Source organism: Chiloscyllium plagiosum, unplaced genomic scaffold (genome assembly GCF_037043375.1).
Source record: "Chiloscyllium plagiosum isolate Xiang-an unplaced genomic scaffold, Cpla_swu_hap1 HiC_scaffold_3, whole genome shotgun sequence".
NCBI lineage: Eukaryota > Metazoa > Chordata > Chondrichthyes > Orectolobiformes > Hemiscylliidae > Chiloscyllium > Chiloscyllium plagiosum.
The window spans coordinates 36619349-36635154 of record NW_028270141.1 but is presented as its reverse complement, the minus strand read 5'-3'; the positions used below and the strand labels follow the sequence as shown (position 1 = coordinate 36635154).

The 15806-nt window shown below is 39.6% G+C and overlaps 1 protein-coding gene across 10 annotated transcripts in view; it reads right to left on the bottom strand.

Moving 5' to 3' along the window:
- Window positions 1-15806, bottom strand: part of mlip (muscular LMNA-interacting protein) — a 174375-nt gene that overhangs the window by 133316 nt on the left and 25253 nt on the right. For 5 of the 10 annotated variants that reach the window (XR_015752738.1, XM_087978420.1, XM_087978422.1 and 2 more), the window contains exon 1: window positions 12278-12301. The exons of 1 other annotated variant lie outside the window; for it this stretch is intronic. Coding sequence is in view for 4 of the 9 variants with exons in the window: in XM_087978420.1 (XP_087834546.1) it covers window positions 12278-12286 (9 nt within the window). In the remaining 5 variants the exon portion in view is untranslated. Of the gene's footprint in view, window positions 1-12277; window positions 12302-12827; window positions 12918-13038; window positions 13157-15806 lie in introns of those variants that run through there. 4 more of the 10 variants (XM_043679408.2, XM_043679424.2, XM_087978421.1 and 1 more) reach the window with 4 other exon arrangements.

Sequence of the window (15806 nt, the reverse complement as noted above, 5' to 3'; positions counted from 1 at the left end):
AACGATTTGCTTGTAAAGCGTTCCTCAACTCACTAACCTCCATATTATACATCATTGCTCAGATGACCACAGAATGCCAGGTTTAATTTAGGCAATGATTAACACTGACTAGGACATTTTATTTTAAAAACAATGACAACTTGGCTGCCATCGTTTAATAATTACCATTTTTTAAATCTCATTTTCCAAGTAATGCCAACACATCCTCTTCAGGAAAGCTAAAGTTTGTTGCTTAATGGTCACTACTGTTATTTCATGACCCTCTCCGGAAGCACAATGCAGGCTGAGATATTAGCTTAGATCTTGCCAGGGTAGTGCATTTCCTCATGTAATAAATTGAACTTAGTTTTCCCTCCTCACTTTTCATTCCATAAACAGTTTGCACCATCAATTTCTGGCAGTGACAATTCAACATGCATCTGGGACCTCAATGAACAATGCGATCAATGGTATAACTCCTTAACTAAACAGATTGAAAGACAAAAACAGAGAAAGATGAATGCTGGAAAACTAAACAGGGCAAGTTTGAATCAAATTAGATACAGAAAGAAAGGAGCTAGAGACTAAAAGCATCTATTAAAAATATTCAAGAGCATTTACTGTTAGTAAGGGCAGATTTAATTGTTCCCTTGCTAGAAGAATTTGAGCAGCATTGCTGGAACAATAATTGCAGGAAAAGGGTGTGCACCAGAAGCAACTTTCTGTGTTACGTTTAATACAATTTAATAGTGGCAAGTACTGAAACTTCTTGAAACTCAGAGGTTCATGCTGAGCTTCTATTGCAAAAAACTAAAAAGAGCACTCTCAATACACGATGCTCTTCTTCTTTGCCATAGATTGCTGGAGAGTTCGCATACAAATAATGATGAATGCACTTAAACGTCCTTTACATTCTTGTCAGATTCTTTCCCAATTCCACCATACCATAACTCAATGGAACATTATGCTTCTCAAGCACACAATTTAACACAAAACATCAGTCATCATACTGGTTAAAGCCTCTGCATTTGAACAGCTATGTCTAAGTAATCCAAACTGTTTTGTGTCTCAGAACTGTAGCATGCCAATTATTTAGAATCTTCTCTGCTGACATGAGATCAAACTGAGCTATAATTTGACAGAGGTGAAATTTTATTATCATAATGTCAGAGATTTACAACACAAGAGAGGTCCTTTGGCCCAAGTCGTCTGTACCAGTCTGTACCTGACTGTTTTGATCCCATTTTCCAGCACTTGGCCAATAGCCTTGTATGCCTTGGCATTGCAAGTACACATTTAAATACTACTTGAATGTTATTAGGGCTTCTGGCTCTACTACCCTTATAAGCAGTAAGTTCCAAATTCCCAACTACCCTTTGGGTGAAAAAGATTTTCCTGACATCTGATTGAGTAAATTTTAACAGGAGATGGACAGATTTTTAATTAATAATGAATTGAAAGGTTATGGACAGTGGGCAGGAAAGTGGAGTTGAAGCAAAGATGAGATCAGCCACGATTACATTAAAAGGCAGAGCGGACTCAAGGGGCAAAATTGCCTACTCCTGCTCCTAGTTCTTATGTTCAATTTATAGAAAATAGTCCAGTTTGTCTCATGCATAAATAAACAGGTGCTGAGGAAATTTTACAGCGTGTTTCATGAGGACTTGAAAAATCAGAGCCGGCTTTAGAAAACTTTTTTTATATCTCTGCAATTGCCCGTATTTAAGTTGAGGACACTAATTTGAGATTTGGACTGCTATCTCTCAAACTGAATTTGAAATTGTACCTTATTTTAATTGCTAGTCTTTTGAGGATCTTTAATGATGAGATATTTAATTAATTCTATCTTATTACACATTACTGGAGCTAAAATAGCCTGTTGAATGGTAAGTTCTTCAACATACTGTTCTAATAAATAGTTCCTTATACACTCTAGAAATTCATCTCTGATGTCACATTTATCCTTCCGATTGTCCAGGCAATACGCAGATTAATATCACCCATGACAATCACCGTATCCTTCTTATATGCCTCCATTATTTTCCGATCTATATTCTGACCCAGAATGAAGCAACTCTTTGGGGACTTATAGAAGAATCCACCCACGAATTCTTTCCCCAACGATTTCCTATTTCCACCCATACTGATTCCACAACATAATCTATTGCAACTTTATCGCTACTCACCCCCATATTGATACCTTCACTGATCATTGTTATGTAAGTTAACCATGATAATTGGATTATTTGCAATCATGCTGTGCCTTTAAGAGATGTGATCTGTGCTGTTTCTCTTGCAGAAGGGTGTTGTAACAGGAGTACCAAAATGTCTCCTTTAGATGGACAGTCGGTAAACAGCTTGGAGTTCTCCCTGGGTTTTTTTAAAATAGAAACACGACTGGGCGGGGTCAAGGCTCACATAGACCCAGGAAGGTTTTGGTTTTGCTTTCAGTTAGTTGAGGAGGTTTCTGCTGGCTGCTGGAGCTAAAAGCTTGCGTTCTCTGCTGCTGGAGTGAAGTTTTAGATGACAGGCTTCCTCTTAAAAATCAAAAGGAGAAGATTGTTTCTTTTGGTGTTTCTTTCTACTTGACTGAAGATAGAAAACACATGAGAATCATAACTGTGAATTGCTTTTCTCAACAGTGTGTTTATAGGATGCTGCCTAAATTGGAATAGATGATAATTAATGGTTAAATAATACATTGTTTTGTTAAGTATTTCAATAGATTAAAGTTATGCCAATTCCTTCTGTAGTATTTTAACTGTATTGTAAGAATAAAGCGTGGAGAAAGCGAGGACTGCAGATGCTGGAGATCAGAGTCGAGAATGTGGTGCTCGAAAAGCACAGCAGGTCAGGCAGCATCTGAGGAGCAGGAGAATTGATGCTTCAGCATAAGCCTTTCCTGATGATGCTGCCTGACCTGCTGTGCGTTTCCAGCACCACACTCTCAACAACTAATAAAGTGTATTTTGATTAAAGCTTAGAGATGGACCAATTGAATCATATTTAGAATGCAAGGCTTTATACTTGCCTTTTTAAAAACTATAGATGGGTTTATGGTTTCTCCATAATATACTTTGTGGGGTCTGGTCTGGTCTGGTCTGTAACACCTTCCCTCAAATTATGAATTCCTTCCAGCCTCAAAGAGATATCCTGAACCATGTCTTCAGGTAGGTAAACAGCCTTTGAACTCTCGCCTCTGCTGGAGAGGTCAGTATCTATTGCCTTAAAGCTATTCTCACAACTACCACCTTTCTCTTTTCTCCTTCTACCTCAATGGTGCTTTGTACTATAGTACACTTGTTATTGAAGAAAATGGGAGAATCTTTGTTAAAAGATGGGAAAACCTCATATAAACAGTACAGAGCTACAACAATGTTACAATATAGAACTTAGAGCATTGTTATTTAAAGGAGTAAAAGTCTTCCAATGAAACAGATTAAAACAGCATTGATTTACTAAAAGTTTAAAAGATTTAAAGCCAAGAACACAGTAACATTTAGAACACAGTAACATTACAGAATTTTAAAGCAACTTTGAAGAAAGAACAAATAATCACATTAAAAAGACATAGCAGGATAAAAAGTTCCAACATGTAATAAAGGCCAAAAAGAAGATGCACCTTAGAGAAATCAATTCAAATCTAACCATCTACCTTTGATGCTCAATGACATCATACTTCTGAATCTTTCACTATCAACATTCTGAAGTTTACAATTGACCAGAAAATGATCTGGATCGGCCCAAGAAATAATGTGTCTACTATAGCAGTTCAGAAGCTAGGAATTTTATGGTGAGTGACTCATCTCGTGCTTCCCAACCTACACACCAACATAAGGCACAAGTCAGGAATGTGATGGAATACTCCCCTCCCTCCCCCCCCCACTTGCCTGGTTGTATGCAGTTCCAACAATACTCAAGTAAATCAATACTGTACAAATCAAACAAACCTCCCTTTTTGGCACTCTACCACTACCTTCAGCATTTACTTCCTCCACTACCAACAGTGGGAGCACTGAATGCCATCTACAAGATATACACCACTGCAGTAGCTCACCTGAGACTCTATCACCAGCCCCTACTAAACCTGAAGGTCTACCACCTGGAAGGACCAGGCTAGTAGATGCATGGGAGCAGAATCACCTGCAAATTGCTTTCTAATTTATACATTATCCTGATTTGTATTATATCACTGTTTTTTTCCACTGTTGCTGTTTCAGAAACCTGGAATGAAGTTCAGAACATTACTGACATTGTGCCTTGTAGATGGCGCATAGGATAAGAAATAGAACATAAGTTACTCACCGTAAAATTCCTAGCTTCTGACCCTGCTATAGTAGACACATTATTTACAGAGCCAACCTAGTTCATTTTCTGGTCAATTGTAAACTGCAGGATGTTAATAGTAGGAGATTCAGCAAGTATAATGTCACTGAGCATCAAAGATAGATGGTTAGATTTGAATTAATTTCTCCAAGGTACCTAATCTTCTTTTTGGCCATTATTAATTTTTTTGAACACTGTGGGTATCCCAATACTACATGGGTTGCAACAGTCATGTCTTTTTGTGGCTAGCTGGTCAACAGCTAGCCACAAAAAAAAAGCCACAACCCTCTCTCCTTCGTAGCCCTTCACACAGATGAAAAAAACCACCATTTTGACAGGGACAACACATCTATCTTGGGACAGGCTAAGCAAAGACATGCCAGAGAATTCCTAGAGGCCTGGCACTCCAACCACAACTCCATAAACAAACACATAGATCTAGATGCCATCTATCAACCCCTCAGAAAATGAACAGGAAATGACATCACCACAAACACCAGGAACCCCATCCAGGAGAAAGGTATAAATAGAAAGCAGGAGACAACAGCTTCGCTTCACTTGGAGGTCGCCATTGATGATGTTACCTCGCCAGGTAATGAAACGTCTGGATATCAAACCTACAGCTCAGCGAGCAAACACAAACCTTCACAAACCTTGCAAAAAGTACCTCATTCATTTCAAAGTTGATACAAGAATGAGATTCATTGTCCTATTAAATCAAACATGGCAACAGAAACAGAAGTAACAGCCTCCAAAGAGAAACTACATGGTCCAGGCATCTAAATGTTGAAACTTGACCTCATCACTGAGCAGATGAACTGGAAGATGGGAGTTGGTATGCTTCTTGTTAGCTAGATTCTTCCCTCATTGGAAGGAAATCGGAGCTACCAAAATGACTTGTTAACTGCAATGACTTGTGTCGATACAATGTCTATAATTCATATTTCAGTGTCAGACTCCAACAAAAATAAGGTGGACTAGAGTTAGTTAGAGGTGGGAGCGGGGAGAGTGAGAGGAACACAGGAGGTTCCAGACATCACAATCAAAAAGACAGGTTGAGGAAACCTTAAAGTTTAGAAGAGAAGTATTAAGTGAGACAATTCTAATTAGAGGTTTTGTTGCCAACTAAAAGCACAAAAAAGTTACGGCGTAGGTGTGCAAAATTAGACAAATGTGGTGAAGAAAACAGTGTCACCACTATATCAAAGTAACAGCACGATAAAGAGTGAAAAGCAATTTTCTCCTAGCTCTCTTCAGTTGAAGTAAAATAAATTTTTATTGCAGTTCTTTAATAACGACTTCCAACAAACAAATGCTAGATATCATTTAGACAGCAGCAAGTGCATCAAGAAGAAAAATCAATCTTATACTTTGTTGCCAATTTCAACTTTCTAAATATTAATTTATAGCCGCATATTATTTATATGCAATCAAAATACAAGATAAATTCACAGGTAATGGCGATGAAGAGGCAGAAGTATTTAATAAATACTTTGCCTCAGTAGAACTGATATGAAATTATGATAAGAAATATAAGAATTTGAGACATTTAAGACAGAAAGTGGAGACATAATTTATAAATTGTCGAACATTAGAAAATGTGAAATCCCTGGTCTGGATTAGAAAAACATCTACAAACCAAACGTAGAAATAGTCAGCATACATTTGGAAGGGACATTTTATGCATGACCAACTGAAAAAGTATCAGTTAAGAAAGAAAAAGACTTAAATTGATTTAGAAGTTTTGCAACCTCAGTACATGTTGAACAGCTTTTTAACAAAACAGTATTTTTGAATGGTCACTATTATAATTTAGGAGTTGGCTCAGCTAATTTGTAGACAGCAAGCTCAAATAAACTACAACATTATAATGACTAGATAACCCAAGCTCTTTTTTTAAATTGAGGGATAAATTTTGGCCAAGTCACCAGGGCTACTTCCCCTCCTCTTTGAAATAGTGGCTAGGGATCTCCCATGTCTGATGTAGCACTTTGGATCAAACACCATTGCCTTCATAATATGGTATGACTGCTTCCTTTTATATTAACTCACATAACATATATCACAGAGCTTGGGTTCTTGTTGAAACAGATGTCTTGAAGTTTATGAACAACGCCAACTTTTGCACAGTTATGATAGGTCAGACTTATACATAGTCAATAAGCACTGAACCAAAACAATTAGTGTTACATTACACATAACATTGAACAGACTATACAAATGACTCAATTTCACTGAGCATGGAGTGACTGAAAGCAAGGACCTTCATACAGGAGCATTATACATTGTTTTAAAGGTACATTGCTTGAAGGAGTCTAGAATCTACATAATTTTACAACTGGATTCGCGTGAGAGAACAGACATCGTATGTTTAACATCTCATCCAAAAGATGGTACCTACAACAGTGTAGCAGCCTGTGAACAATAAATTATCAGTTGAGATTGTTGTGAAATAATCTCTGGAGTGCAACCTGAACTTTCCAAAGTGCCGTATTCTCAATGAAGTAATTTTGAAATACCTGATATCATGTAGGATGTTCTCTGACTTTAGTAAAATTGATTTCAGGACAATTGAGGGAGGGAAGGGTGTCAGAACCGGATTGAAGGGAATCAAATATGCAGTTCTGAGAAACAATGAGTATAGATTAGAAGATGATAGCGTATTCAAGGATTCTGGAGAGGTAAGAGGAGATGAGCTGGTAGCTTGCAAGAACAGAAAGAATCAACGGTTGGTTTTTGATGAATAATGGGTGATGGGTTGATTTGAACTTGAACAGAGAGACAGTGCTCGAAGTGAGAAAGCAATCAATAATATCAGTTATATGGCAGTCCAGGAGGGAGGTTTGATGGTCAGTAGTTTAATCAGAGTAACGCTGCAGGAAAGTGAATTTGGACAAAGTGAGCTTAGAGAAGGCCTGGGTGGGAGAAACTAGAGAAAAGTATTATCTTTCTGGCCCCTGTCCCTCCACTTATACGTGCCTGCACATAAGTGTGTTGGACTGTATTTTGGAACAATGGCCAGCTTGTTTATTTTAGAAAATTAGGGCCAGTGAGATGGGCATATTTGGAAAAGTATCGAAAGACAAAAGTCTTGATTCAATGTCATTAATTGAACATTTTAGATATCAGCTTTGGATAGGTATATCTTTAATGCATGGGAATAATCCCAGCCCCTAATCAGACTTTAAATAGCTTGCATTGTACAGCCTCCATTTACATTAACATCTTCAGATGAATGTCACCAGGGCCTGAAACCATAGCACTTACATTCAACTTTAAAATCATCTCTACATAATAACACTGGTAGCTTCACATCATGAAAACTGGTACACTATAACCAGTCAAATTTCAACCTTATGTATGCAAATCTGCTCTGCAGAATCTCTTAAAGGTCCAACAAAATATTTAACAGCTCTTTGACTATGAAAGTAATTAAAAAGCATTACAAGTGTTTAACAACTATTCTTAAAATGCAATATTCAAATGTCAAAGATTCAGGGAGGACAGTAAAATATTTTATTCAGCTATCTCATTCTAAACTTAGCATTGAGAAGCTATTCTCAAATGATTCAAAGGCATTTGATACAACTTGGTGTCTGTAGAATGGGAGTGTGGGGGTGGGACCAGGGGTTAGAGAAAGTGAGGGTGAGCAAGAATAATCACTATGGAACTTTACAAACACTTCTCTAAAAATAATGCTGAGAGCACGTCAATAAAGTAACTTAAATAGAATGTATTAGCACTCACTATAGCCACAGTGCAAATTGTAAACAGTTGAATTTTTTTTGTATGTTGGACTATGTCAAGAATCAGCTCATAACATATATTAACGCACCCCAAATGAAGGTGAAAATTGGTGCATTTATTCAAATATTTGGTATACTTTTAAACAGCCAATAGTTGTCTAGGGATCTTGAAATGGACCTCTGGAAGATTAAACCTAATAATTACATAATGGAGTTTCTAGGCTACTTCTGATTTTGTATCCAAGCATCAAGCCATGGTTGTGTACAAGGTCAATGAATACAGACAATTCCTCAAATATGATAACAAAATGGTTATAAATAGAATTCATATAATGTGAAGTGTAGGACAATGTATTAAACTTTTCATGGTTAAATGTTAGCTATTTCTCTGCTGTTATTGCTAGCATTCTCACATTCACATTCTGTTGCTTTGCAGCCATGTCTGGCTCAACCTTTCTCTTTGCCTCAGAAAACTAGGATTATTTTGCTGTATCAGGCTTTGCACCTTTTCAACATATAAAGTCCACACTTAACAGGTGATTAAACCCATTAGCTGTTTCTTGATGAAAGCATTCCAGACGTGTTCACCTTCCAATTAGTAGATCCGAGGAAGGAGCTTCTCTACCCAGCATTTAGATCCTGGCAATAGATCCCACCTAAAATCTTTTATTAAGATGATGACTTAAATGTGTAGATTTGCTGAATTTTGTTTTGTTCCTTAACAGGATAGATTCATCACTTATCAAGCAGTGAGTGCTTCCCTAGCTTTGCTTGAAATTAGGGGGAAAATCCAACAACTTGTTTCACTATCAATAAATTTTTGTTCAGAAAAGAATTCTAGGACGAATGATGTCATTTTTAACATATTAAAGGATCCAATCTTTCACATTTCCAAGTCTCAGCGCCTTGGTTAGTCCATAGTAAGGGTGGACACCAAACCAATACCAATCCTGGAGGTTCCTGCTCAGTGGAATGGATACATGTGGAGCCTGTAATAGGAGACACTGATTGGGCTAGCCAATGGTGATACAAGTTCCTCAGTTGAGGGAATGCCACTCCCTTACTGGAAATCCCATACACTAACAACAATTAATTCCTTGCAGATCAGTTGCCATTTGCTTTAATCTCGAGGGTGGCACAGTGGTTAGCACTGCTGCCTCTTAGGGACCAGGGTTTGATTCAACTTTGGGTGGCTGTTTGTGGAGTTTGCATGTTGTCCTTGTGTCTGAATGGATTTCTGCTGAGTTCTCCAGTTTCCTCCCACAATGCAAAGAGAACTGGAGGTTAAGTGGATCAGCAATGCTAAATTGCCGCACAGAGTTCAGAGATGTGGAGGCGTGGTGGATTAGCCATTAGCTAAATGTGGGGTTATGGGGATAGGGTGGGGGCAGTGGATTTTGGTAGGATGCTCTTCAGAGGGTTGGTACAGACTCAAGGGGCTGAATGGCCTCTTTCTGCATTGTCGGGATATGATTTTCTATGTCACCATCATGCAATCCTGCAATGAATATGCTTGCTTCCTGCACTCGTTTACTATCCAAGTTTACAAAGAAGAACTCTGAATAAATTGCCTTCCCCTAATATTAGTCCCACAATTCACGCTGAGTGGGGGTGGCAGGTGAGGAGGAATCCACTGACATAATTGTGCTCTCAAAAAGGTGGAAACACGGGGTGACAAATCCTAGTACAAATGTCCAGGCACTCCACTGCTACAACTCCCTAAATCTGACCTGTGTGAAGGCAGAAATTCACCAGCATAATTCATCAGTAGCTTTAAACATAATAAAACAAAGATTTGCGAATGCTGAAGATTTGAAACAAAAACAGGAGCTTTAAAAATATTGACTTTGAAAGAAAATACAAAATGTGTCAGCAGTTTCCCTCACTGTTGATTACTATAGTGAGCAGCTTCAGAGATTCATTGATTCATAAATTCATACAGCACAGAAAAAGCTCTTCAGCCTATCAAGTCTGCACAACAACTACTATGAAAGGTTTGGAGATGCCGGGGTTGGACTGGGGTGTACAAAGTTAAAAATCACACAACACCAGGTTATAGTCCAACAGGTTTAATTGGAAGCACATTAGCTTTCGGAGCGACGCTCCTTAATCAGGTGATAGTGGAGGGCTCAATCCTAACACACAGAATTTATAGCAAAATTATATATTCAAAAATTGATTGTCTGTTAAGCCTTTCATCTGTTAGAATACAGTGATAGTTTTACTTCTTTCATGTGTAAATCACAGAACTTTTTTTTTTAAAAAGTTGCATTCTCGGGTTAGCTGTTAACAATGGTGATAGCTAGGCAATATGTTGAAGGTATTGGCCCCCTGTGTTCTCTGTCTATGCCATGATGTTTAGATTGATTCTAATCTAAAAAGTGAGATAACGGAGTTTTACATAAATTCATGCAATTTTTGAGCTGAGTTCTACATGAATGCATGCAGTTTTTGAGCAAAGTACAATGTAACCCTGCAAGTACAAATTCACCCCACAAAATATATGCGTGCATGTGGGTCTTTGTCTATCTGTGTGTGTGTATGTCTGTCCGGGTTGGGGGTTGTGAGTGTGAGAAAGTGTTTGTGTGTGTAGTGAGTGCAGAGTGTCTTAAGTCTGTGAGGGGGTGCATGTGAGAGTGTGGGAGTGTGTGTGTCTGTGAGGGTGTGTGTGGGTGTCTGTGTGCGCGTCTGTGTGTATGTGTGTGTAGGAGTGCCTGTGAATGAGTGAGTGAGCGAGCGAGTGAGTGTGAGTGTGCAGGAGTATCTGTGTGTGTGCACAGTGCAATGGTGGTCACCTGTAATGTAAAATGAACCCAAGGTCCCGGTTGAGGCCCTCCCTATGGATACCGAACTTAGCTATCAGCCCCTGCTTGGCCACTTTTCTCTGCTGCCTGTCCCGAAGTCCACCTCGGAGGATGGTCACCCGAAGGTCCGAGGCTGAATGTCCTGGACCACTGAAGTGTTCCCCCACTGGGAGGGAACCCTCCTGGCTGTTGATTGTTGTGCGGTGCCCATTCATCCGCACAACAATCAACAGACAGGAAGGTTCCCTCCCAGTTGGGAACACATCAGTGATCCAGGATATTCAGCCTCGGACCTTCGGGTGACCATCCTCCGAGGTGGACTTCGGGACAGGCAGCAGAGAAAAGTGGCCGAGCAGAGGCTGATAGCTAAGTTCGGTACCCATAGGGAGGGCCTCAACCGGGACCTTGGGTTCATGTCACATTACAGGTGACCACCATTGCACTATACACACACAAACTCTCACTCACACACAGGCACTCCTGCACACACATACACACAGACGCACACACAGACACCCACACTCTCACATGCACCCCCTCACAGACTTAAGAGGCTCTGTACTCACTACACACATACACTTTCTCACACTCTCAACCCCCAACCCAGACAGACAGACAGACAGACAGACAGACACACACACACACACACAGACAAAGACCCACATGCATACATATATTTTGTGGGGTGAATTTGTACTTGCAGGGTTACATTGTACTTTGCTCAAAAACTGCATGCATTCATGTAGAACTCAGCTCAAAAGCTGCATGAATTTATGTAAAACTCAGTTATCTCACTTTTTAGATTAGAATCAATTTAAACATCATGGCATAGACAGAGAACACAGGGGGCCAATACCTTCAACATATTGTCTAGCCATCACCATTGTTAACAGCTAGCCCGAGAATGCAACTTTTTTAAAAAAAGGTTTTGTGATTTACACATGAAAGAAGTAAAACGATCACTGTATTCTAACAGATGAAAGGCTTAACAGACAATCAATTTTTCAATGTATAATTTCAGTTACATCACACTGTAAATTTTTGCTATAAATTCTGTGTTAGGATTGAGCTCTCCACCATCACCTGATGAAAGAGTATCACTCCGAAAGCTAGTGTGCTTCCAATTAAACCTATTGGACTATAACCTGGTGTACTATGAAAGGTGCACTCATCCCAATTTCTCCACTTGTCCCTTATCCTTGAATTTTATGATACTCGAAGTGTTTTTCCAAATTCTTTTTAAGGGTTGTAAGATTTCCAGCTTCCACTACCTTCCCAAGCGATGCATTGCAGATTCCCACCACCTGCTGAGTGAAAACACATTTTTCCCAAATCTCCTCTGAATTTCCTGTCCCTTACTCTAAAACTATGCCCTCTTGTGAGTGACCCCTCAACCAAGGGGAACAGCTGCTCCTTACTCACCTTGTCCATGCCCTTCAATCTTATTCTCCTCAATTAATGTTCCCTCTCAGTCTTCTCTGCTCAAAAAAAAAAACAATCCAAGCCTATCTAGTCTCTCCTTAAAGCTTAATTTCTTCGTCCCAGGTAACATCCTGGTGAACTTCTTCTGTGTCTCCTGTTGTGCTATCACATTCTTCCTGTAATGAGGTGACCAGAACAGCACACAGTACTCCAGAGAAACAAAAAGAATTCTGCAACATTTCATGATTTTCAGCCCCTCCTAGAATAGATCAAATATCTTAATCATTTTATCATTTTTAAGTGTAGAATTATTTTTCTCCGTCACTGCCAACCCTCAGACACATCAAATGCTATGGCATTGGACAGATCATCTGTCCCACATGAGAAGAACAATTTGTGTTAAATGTAGCTTTGTGTAAAAAGCAATGAGAACCAACTCCATTAACCACCCACATTGGAAGATAGTTGAGCTATGAAGTTATTAAAACTGTTTCCCAAACATAACATTTTTATTAAAAACGTCTAGTAACTTCCAATAATTCAGGCTTACCCTTTTAAGATGATATCAATCCAAACAAAGAGCCTAAAAAGAAAAAGCTGTGAATCTTCAAGGGCACAGGCTACAGATGAATGATACCCATTAGGACACTGCTCTGTTACTCAAAGGAAAGCTTTTTTAAATTTAACAACAGCTGCACTTCCAACCAACCCAATCTTACAAATAGAACATGACTAACGTAAGCCCATTTTTATTTTCTTACCAGCAGCGAATTAAAAATGTCTTACTAGTGGAAGTTTCTGCCTCCTGCTTGTTTGCTCCACTGTGCTTCCAAGATAGTTGGTGTTCGGCTACATCAATGTGTTATCTTTAAAACGTCATTTACATGCTGGAATTCACAGCACTGTGAAACTTCTTCAACAGAACTTTCAGACAGCTGAACTGATAATGGATGTGTAGACAGGCTTTCTATTTATACAGTTAGCACAGCTACAAATAGATGGAGGCACAGAGCCGTAGATTATAGTGGCCATTGTTTTGAGTTCTTATTTTCCAGACAAATAGCAGAGATAGGTCAGTTTTTCATTCTGTTTACACTTTCCCCCTCTTTTATCGAGTCTAATGATTCACATGGGGCATGGATAAAAAATTGGTTGATTGTCCAGCCTCGTCATTATGATATGGGACCTGGATTGGCAGCCAGTCCTTTTCACTCAGTTCACTGAACTATATTGGCTCATGGACCAACAATGCCTCAAAATTAAAATTCTCATCCTTGTTTTGAAATCCCTTCATCACTCGCACAATTTCCGTAGGATTGCTAGCCCTCCAACCCTCCTGGATCTTTGTGCTTCTCCAATCCTGTCCTCACACATGTGCCCAATTTTATTCCTCTATTGACGGCCATGTTTTCAACTGCCCAGTCTCCAAGCTCTGAATTCATTCCCTTGACTCTCATTGTCGTTAAAGCAGATCCTTTGAATCAGCTCTTTGGCCAAGCTTCTGATCGACTGCCCCCAATATCAATTATGTTTGATGATCACCCATCATGAGCCCTGGAAATTTTCACTCATGTTTAGGGTGTTTCTAACACAGAAGATAGGAGCAGGAGGAGACCATTCAGCCCTTTGAGCCTACTCCACCATCCATCACAATCATAGCTGATCATCCAACTCAATAGCCTAATCCTGCTTTCTCCCAATCGCCTTAAGTGCTGTATCTAGCCGTCCCTTGAATACATTTTCTTTATTCTTTCATGAGATGAGAACGTTGTTGGCAAGGCCAATGTTTGTTCCCAATCCCTAATTGCCCCTGAACTAACTAACTGGTCAGGTCATTTAAGACACAGTAGTGAAGATTGAATCATATTGGAATCCAGAGTCATAAAATCCAGGTAAAGATTGCAGATTTCCTTCCCTAAAGGATTTATGTTAACCAGATTGATGAATTTTACTACAATTGATGGTAGTTTCACATTACTGAGCCTAGGTTTATATTCTAGATTGTCATTAGATTAGATTAGATTACATTACTTACAGTGTGGAAACAGGCCCTTCGGCCCAACAAGTCCACACCGCCCCGCCGAAGCGCAACCCACCCATACCCCTACATTTACCCCTTACGTAACACTACGGGCAATTTAGCATGGCCAATTCACCTGACCTGCACATCTTTGGACTGTGGGAGGAAACCGGAGCACCCGGAGGAAACCCACGCAGACACGGGGAGAACGTGCAAACTCCACACAGTCAGTCGCCTGAGGCGGGAATTGAACCCGGGTCTCTGGCGCTGCGAGGCAGCAGTGCTAACCACTGTGCCACCGTGCCGCCCACAGTGGCACAGTGGTTTAATTTAACTTCCAGCTGACATGGTGGCAAATGAACTCTCATTCCCAGGATATTTACTTAAGTATCTGGATTGCTAGTCCCTTGACACAACAGACTGATTCCCCCAGCTAGTAAGACAACAAACGTTAACAAAATTAATCATTACAGTACACAATGAATGTGCTGAACAGTGAGACCATGACATCTGTAATAGCCTAATACTAATCTGACAATCCTAATCTGCCATACTAGACCTTGCCGCTCCTGTTAATGCTCTGTCCATTATGTACATAGCTAAACCCTGTGCTCTGCAGCATCAAAGACCTTACCACTAAGTCTATTTGAAGGCATCATTCTCCAACTCGCAGATGAAGTGCTTTTGGCTCTCTCTGATTCTGTATCACATTGTTGGAGGAGCTGCAAGAAGGCTTTTAAATCAGCAAAGAGGGGTGCTGGACATCCAAAAGTAATTGTGAAATTCTGAAATGTTGCCACAGACACCATTTACTCCTAGTCACATGGGCAATAGCAGCATCACTGGAGATTGAGTAGAGGCAGCAGAAAAGACCAAATGCTCACTGGAAGGATGAGACAAGGGACTCCCAGCAGGAGTTAAAGGCCTTACCATTCATATAAGGCAGACAATCTGAAAAGATTAACTCAAGTTTTGGAATAACTCTGCCCACTGATATATAAATTATAATCTCGAAGAGAAGTTAGTCAGTTGTTATCGTTTGTTGTTAACTGGTAGTCAGTTTCACAATCAAAGCCATGTAGCATAGACAGAGTTACTACCTCTTAGGAAATAACCATATATTTTATGCAGTGGAAATGTTTTAAACCAGCCTTAGGCTAATATAACCTGTTATCTTATTACTACTTTTTTTCACTCAAGTTGATTCTGGATAATCTAAGGTGGAGGACAGGAAAATGTTGCGGCTGTAAGAGCTGCTCCATTTTTGAAGTGTTGGAGGTGATTTCCTCAAATTCCAGGAGCAGATATTACTGTTTTATATGGTGTCACATTGTTTTGGAACTTTGGAGAGAAAAAAGTCATAACAATGGTACTTTAAAAAGGGAGAGAGGCAGACAAAGAAAGCAAGCACATGGTCAGGAGGGACAGAGAGAAGAAACCTGCTAACTGACACAACAGTGAATCTGCACAATTACTGTCTTTGCTGTTTGGGTTCATGTATCCCTGGAT